The sequence below is a fragment of the Helobdella robusta genome (assembly GCF_000326865.2).
Source record: "Helobdella robusta unplaced genomic scaffold HELROscaffold_2, whole genome shotgun sequence".
In the NCBI taxonomy this organism is placed as follows: domain Eukaryota; kingdom Metazoa; phylum Annelida; class Clitellata; order Rhynchobdellida; family Glossiphoniidae; genus Helobdella; species Helobdella robusta.
In genome coordinates this window covers 4,017,229-4,025,206 of record NW_008704083.1, presented here as the reverse complement: position 1 = coordinate 4,025,206, position 7,978 = coordinate 4,017,229, and the positions used below count along the sequence as shown (strand labels likewise).

Genomic DNA, 7,978 nt, shown 5'->3' with positions numbered 1-7,978 from the left:
AGATTTGTTAAATTATTTATCTGCATCAGGGCCGGCCTTAGGTAGGAGGAGGCCCTAGGCAAAGGAAATTTGGTGTCTCCAAGAGACATTAATGTTTTCTATATAATATAATTTCATAATTTATACTTTAAATAATTTCTGCTGCATTTGGTAAACTGCAAATAAGAAAAAATTCAATAGAAAACATTCAATATTGAAATCAATTCAGGTACACGCACAGATTTGGGTTTGAAGTATTTAATGGAAAAGTCGTTCAACAGTGGCGGCAGGCCGTTGCAGCAAGGTATTCCAAGAATTGGCATCGTATTAACTGATGGACAGTCAAACAATCCAGCTGAAACTATAAAGGTCTCAAAGGAACTGCGTAAAAGTGATATCACAATGATCGCTATCGGTATCGGGAATGCAAACATTAAGGAAATCACAGAAATAGCATCTCCTCCCGCTTGCAAAAACGTTTACCATTTAAAAACCTTCTCAGATCTTGACCACATCAGAAACAGCATCCATCAAAAATTCTGCAAAGGTCAATATAAATTATTATTTCCAACTCACTTTATATTTTAATTATTTTAAAAATTACTATGAATTGGTTCAAGCTCCAATAACAATTATTCCGAACGATGACAACGACACCATTGCGACACAGCTGCCCGCCAATGGAGAAAAAAAATGTAAGATCAAGATCAGCCATCAAAACGCAACCATCGAAGTAATGTTCACAAATTCAGTTCATATTTGTTTATATTTATTTGACAATGTGCAACAGCGCTTCCACTAATGTGAGCACGCTTCCTTGGTTGAGCGATGCTTGCTTGCGGGTTAAAAATAAGTCTCAACTTGACGGTTGACCGTAAGGAGGTGTTAAAACTTAGAAATTCAACTGAGGATGCATTGTTTATTTGACTGTTTGGCTTGTTTTTACAAACATTATTTGATCACCAAGCCGAAACACGAAGTGCAAGTTGTGGTCATGAAATTTTATAAACGTTGCCGAAAACATTCAATGAAACGTTTTATAACGTTTATAATTTTTGGCTGAGGTGACGAATGAATGAATAAAAGATTGAATGACTGAATGAATGAAGATTGAATTAAAAAATAAAGTTATTAATAATGTTAGATAAAAGATTGGATTCAAAAATAATGTTAATAATGATGTAAGATAAAAGATTGGATTCAAAAATAATGTTAATATTATGTCAGGTAAAACCGACGACTCCTGGCTCAGTGAAATTCTATCTCTCAAAAGACAATTATCCAAATTCAGCAAACTTCGAGTACAAAGCTGAAGGGACAGATGAGAACCCTGCTGTACTCTTCCTCAACAATTCCTTCACCGTCCACATTTACCTCTACTGTCTGATAGAGGGTGACAAATCCAGGAACCTCACAATTATCATCGAGTCCAAACCTGGAAGTTTGTTTTTTGTTCGGTCTTATCGGTTTTTAATTATTGCATTTTTAAAGGTTATAATAACATTTATAGGAAAAATTTAATAAAATTGTGTAGAGTTTGGTTCTTGTTAATGTTCTCGTCAGATCACAACCCGTGCTACAAAGAGAACAAATGTATGAACGGTGGAACATGTCTGAACAAGCCTGAGAACCAATACGAATGTGCATGTACGCCTGATTACACTGGCGATCACTGCGAAAGTAAATGAAGCGTTCAATTTTTATTTCTCATAATTTAAATTTACATTAAATATAAAACATGTCCTCTTATAAATAAAAATTACGATAATTTTTGTTCATGCTGCCAACAGGAGAAAAAACAATATGCGACAAACTTTCCCCTTGTTTGAATGGAGGACAATGTAGGCCACTGAATGCTGATAGTTATGTGTGCACCTGTCCGTCGCCGTTCTACGGAAAGCATTGCGAACATAGAGGTGGCAACGCAAAATTATAAATTTCAAATTAAAATTTTAAACTGAATATATATAAATATTAAAATTATTTATAAAAAAGACATCTGCCAAGATAACAATCCTTGTTTGAACGGTGGTCAGTGTGTCGCAAATGTGGATGGGCAATATAAATGTCTTTGCCCCAAACCATACATCGGGGACAAATGTGAAATACTAGGTTAGAAAAAATTAATGTCAAACGTTTGTAAAAAAAATTTCGAAAACCATTTTAATATAAAATTAAATTTCGTTTTAAAAATTTTCTAATTGAAAAAAACGAGAAAACGTAACGTCTGTAGTTTTATCAACTCCCGCTTATATGAATACTATAGAGTCACTGTTGGCTATTTCAGGCACTGCGAGCCACGTTTTGGGATATCATATTACTTGCTGTCAAAGCGGGAATACTCATTTTGCAAAACGTAAAAAATACTTCTTTTACGTGCGACTCGATGTCTGTGCATGTGTGCAAGTGCATGCTATCATTTGGAGCCTCCTAAATTTAGAAAACCATAATCGAAAAGTAAGCAGCATCGAGTCCATCAGATTAGATTTCCTGGTTAGACAGAAAAAAAACATTCTAGCAAACAGAGAAACGTTTTTCAACCTCTAAAATCATGAAGGAACAAGAATATAATAATCTAAACCGTTGTTTATTATTATATTATTAATCAACATAACATTCGTTGAATTGATTTGATGAAAATTTCAATTTATTAGATGTTCCTACTGGCTTTAATTGTAAAGACAAAAATCCATGTACGGAAGAAAACATCAAGAAAGGTTTGTCTCTGTGTTTTTTTAATAAACGATTTGTAAAAATGCGTTTCCTCTTTTTTTATTTTTCAAATAAAAATAAACTTTGAGAATAATACAGCCTAAAAGATTTGAATATAAAAAAATGAATAAAAGTTGATAATAAAGAAAAATTATTGAAAATAATAACAATTTTCCTTATTTTAGGCAATATATTTTTCAGAAAATTTTTGTATATCTTCTTTTTTAACTATACTTTCAACATCTTCAATGATTTCTAGTTACTAGTAAAGTAACTCGCATTTTTATTTATCTTATCGTTTTAATACACATACTACTTTAAAATATGTATTAAGAATTTTAATGAAGCTTTTTCATTAAAACCATTATCAACATCGTTTTATTATTTTTAAATTATGTTAAACATTTTGAGCTAGATTTATTTTATAGTTTTTCAATTACCCAATTTAAAAATCCTCATCAACATGTCTAACTTGATAACCACACAGCTTAGAGTGTGAGCCTCAAATCAAGACGTAGTCGATCAAATTGTTAATTTATTTGTTTCTGAAAAATTTTATTAAAAAATTTTTTTGAAAATTTAATTTTAGCTATTTATAATATTTCCAACACAGAAAAGTTTTATTTCCCACATGAAATTGCTGGAAAATTTGTGCAGTGCAGTCAATGGAAGCAGTGCTTTGAGATGAGTTGCCCACCTGGACTTGTCTGGGTGGTGGAAAAGAACACATGTGCCTAATCAATCGCACGCATGAAAAAACTTCAAATTATTTTTTTTAATTTATTTAGTCAAATTAATAAATAAATTTGACAACATAAACTTCAAAATTAATTTGTTTTTGCTCAAACTTTTTCTTAATTGTTTAATGAATTTATAACGTTTGCAAAAAAAAAAACAGTTTACTAAAAGTAGCATGCGTTTGTTGTTCTTTAATAAAAGGTATTTCTAACATGTTGATTGATTAGTAAATGTCCCAAGAACATCGTGTATTCGTTTTAAATCTACGGCAATAACTTTTTATAACGTTCAGCAATCATAAATCTTTGTATTGTAATTCAACATTGCGAAAACATTGGCGTCTCATTTGATAATATTATTATTAATAGTACGATGATGACCTCTCTACTGTTGACAGCTATTCTGACTCTCATCCAGCCTTTTATAAGATTGTCTATTGTTTGGTCAGGGACACTGTGGACAGGCATACTCCAAAAGTTGAAATTCAAGCGTAGCTTCAATCTTTTATTGTGTGCTTTTTCCTGCACCGTTACCACAAAACAATGCAAGCTGTCTGGCAGATTTTAATGCTACATAGGTTTTTATCTCAAATGTGACATAATTTTAGTTGAATTCGCTTTATTCCACCAGTTAAACAAAATGTAACGATAGCACCGATTGCTCAATAATCTGTTTATCCCAATCTTAAGTTTCAACATTGTGACGGTCGAAGGCAGAATCTGGGAAGCCGTGGAAATAATGAAAAAATTTAAGGTGTTCAAGAAATTTTATGAAAAGTCAAAAATGACACTAGATTGAACCAAAGTTTAAACGATTCCTTCGATCGAGTGAATGAATAACATTGAGTGATAGGTTGAATGGTGGTCACCAAGAATTTTTTTTTATAAAAATTAGAATGTATGTTTTAAACAAAGTGTTTTGCTTTTTACATCAGTTTTCTTTAATTATGGTATTTCTAACAGGTAAATCTCCAATATTATCTCTTTCCCGGTATAAACTACTTCGAAGAAGGCAGCATTGGCGTTAAGCATTCATTACCTATATACATGGGTAGGTACATGGAGTTTTAAAATAATGATATGCGAAGTAGCCCAAATACCTTAAAGATAACATGGTGAAGCAAGCGCTTCTAGATCAACGTTCAGCTCTCATTGTCATTTATTTGTGTTCTGTTCACATAGTGGAATTTTTTCGTTGAAATTTTTAACATTAATATCAATAATTTGTGTCCTTGATATCAATAACATTTATATGTTATTGATATCGATCTAGCTTGATTTGACCCATCATAATATTTTCTTTTGTACTCTAACTATTATTGTAAGTTTGCTTTATTGAATTATTACATAACTTCGATCAATATGCTCATTTAATGTTCGTTCGTTTTCATTGAATTCATTTATTTTATACGAATGTTGTGAATACTCTGTCTAAAAATTCGCTTAAGTTAATTACTTTCCTCATGTACAGTTAATGTTAACACGGTGGCCTTTACAAGTTTTTTCTTATTTGGTCTTAGAAATTAATTTAATGGCTCTCTTCTTTATTTTCATTAGTTTGCAGTAATTTGGTTTTGAATTAATTTTGAATAATAAAAGCCCAAGACTTGGACCTTACTATTTTCTTATCTTATTTCTTCTCGTTGAGTCTGGGTCAGCCTGTTTGGTTGAAATAAGTGTATGACAATTTCTAAGTATTCTAAGCATAAGATGATGATGGCAAATGCCAACCATTGAATTATATATAAGAATGGCTTTATAGTGTTGACCTTCATCTCAAGGTCAGGAAACTTGGAAGCAAACTTTTTTAGCACCAAATTGTCAATGGGTTTTTCCGTTTTCCAATCTATATTTAGCTTCTTCCCTGTAAATGTGCCACCGGCGGCATTCTTGTAAACGTTTTTTGCTGCCAAAATCATTCTACGGCAGTTTTAATCGATTTTTAACTTAATAATTTAACTGAATTATGTAAAATTTTTGGAATCATTTATTATTTGATCCATTTTGATTTTATAAAGTTTATTTGTTTAAAAGTTTTAAAAATGTTACATTGTGCCAGGAGACACTAGGCCCAGACTAGTAGAAGAAAAGAGGCTTTGCTTTTTTGTATTTTTATTTAAAATTTTTGACTTTTTATTTTTTTAACTATCGTTAATTAATGTTCAAATATTTTTTATATTGTTTTTATATTATGGGTTTATTATTATTATTAGGATGCCCTTGTAAAATGGCTTTTTGTCATAAGAAATACAGAATACAAAGAGTTTCTTTATTTTAATTTATTGGGTATATATATATATATATTATATATATATATATATATATATTATATATATATATATATATATGATGAAAAATTTTAAATGCAGCTATTTACTTTCAAACTTAAATCATATTTGAACGTTTTGCTTAATGGATGCACATCTCATCAAGCAACAGCAAAGGCAATCAAAGTATTACAAGTCCAGAATCACAATGCTGCAGGCAACAATAAGAAAACTTATGAATGAATGTAATAAATTAAAAAATGAATTAGCTACATACAAAGGTTTTATGTTATGTAACCATAGCAAAATGAATTGAAATTTTGATTAATTTTTTGTTTTTTTTTGCTTCTAGATAAAAAACTCATACCATTTAAAAAGAGTTAACAAAGTATATAATGAATGTTACAAGACCTTTTATATGCAGCTGCATTTTCATGGTCCTCATGCATACCAATTTTTAAGAAAAAGTGGACTAACACTGCCTCACTCGAGAACATTGAACAAGTAAAATTTTGTTAATAATGATATTCTGTAAACTAATATTGCTATATAAAGAAATATGTACAGCAAATAAAATATTGCAAATGCTCTTTAATCCTTGATTCGATATCAATAAAGCCTCAAATAACGTATAAGAAAATTGGTAGGTTTTTTAAAATATATTTTGTTTGTAAAATTGTGAGTTTAAAATATAGCATATTTTGGTAGCATATGCTAGTTTATTCCTTGTGTATTTTATTTATTTCTTGATTTTTTTTTGTTTCCCATTTCACCATAAACATTTGTTTTCAATTTATTTAATTTTATTGATGTTAAATGTTAAGCATAAATTATCAAACGCGTTGTTTATTTGTGAAGATGACTTTATTGGATATGTTAACTATGGAGATGGGAATGAAGACATAGTTGCTTCAGAGATGTTGATTTTTTATGTTGTTAGTCTGAGAGAAGCTTGGAGGCATTCAATAGCTTATTTTTATACAAATAAGTTATTATCTCACAAGTTGAAAGATTTTATAGAGAAAGCCATTGATAAGTTACATAATGCTGGAGTTAGGGTAAACAACATTTGTTTTTCTTAAAGATATGTTAAAATTTTTATACACTATATTTATTTTTTAGGGTTGTTTCACTGGTAATGGATGGGTTGGCCACTAATGTTTCGGCATGTGGATTGCTTGGATGCTCTTTCACATTTCCAAACATGCAAACAAGTTTCTTGTCCCCAACAACTGGCCAGAAAATATATATCATATTTGATGCATGCAACATGCTGAAATTAATGAGGAATATGTTTCATTCTTATATGATATTTTATAATAATAATCCAATCAAATGGAATCATATCGTAAACTTAGTTAATTATCAGCAACAAATCAAAATGAAACTAAAAAATAAATTAACCAAAAATCGTGTAAATTTTGAAAAGCATAAGATGAAAGTTAAATATGCATCTTGAGTCTTTAGTTGCTCTGCGGCTAAATCATTGGAACTCTTAAACGGATTTTATGTTTTTTTCTGACATTTCTGAAACAATAGCTTTTGTGAAAAACATCAATGATCTTTTCCATATATTGAACAGCAAACTGATACTGGATAGAGAATGGAAGCAATACATTACAAAGAGCAACCTAACAGCCACTATAGATAAACTTTATGAAATGAAAGCCTACTTACTAAGTTTGAAAAATTTAGATGGTGTTACATTTACAAAACTCAAGGTTTTTTTTATATATCTCAATATCTGAACTAAAACTTAATTACAAATAATTTCAGAAAAATGGCTTGGACAATTGACATATCCCTCAAAAGGAGTATTAAAAGTAAAATGATACATTTATTTATTTTCTGGTAAAAACAATAAATTTTAATGATTTTCAGATCTGCCAAGAATCAGAAAGATTATTAAAAATAAATAATTATTGTTTTAAGAAAAAACTTGTAATTGAAAGCAACATACTCCCACAATGTGTCAACGAAGATTTATTTAACATGGAAAATCATTTCAATGATGTACAGAATGCAAACCACTATTATGAATTAATAAAAAAAATCATCATATACAACATTAAGACGTTTTAACTTAACTAAAGGGTTTTCTATCAACATGCAGTTTTAATAAAAGTAAATTAAATAATAAAATGCAACGAAAATTATACTATTTAAATTTATTAAATCAATTGTTTTATTGAATTTGTACAGTGCTTCTAATAGATTACATCAGAAGCAAATTCTACAACCTTAGTTTTATCTTTATATATATATATATATATATATATATTT

The 7,978-nt window shown here is 29.6% G+C and overlaps 1 protein-coding gene across 1 annotated transcript in view; it reads left to right on the top strand.

The window, feature by feature from the left end:
* HELRODRAFT_133373 (hypothetical protein) overlaps window positions 1-1,858 on the top strand; it is a gene marked incomplete at both ends in the record, with an annotated part of 6,929 nt that extends 5,071 nt beyond the window's left edge. Inside the window, 2 exons of the mRNA XM_009017294.1 lie at window positions 1,543-1,659; window positions 1,773-1,858. Of these exons, the coding sequence (XP_009015542.1) occupies window positions 1,543-1,659; window positions 1,773-1,858 (203 nt within the window). The remainder of the gene's footprint in view (window positions 1-1,542; window positions 1,660-1,772) is intronic.
* Between the last annotated feature and the right edge of the window lie 6,120 nt (window positions 1,859-7,978).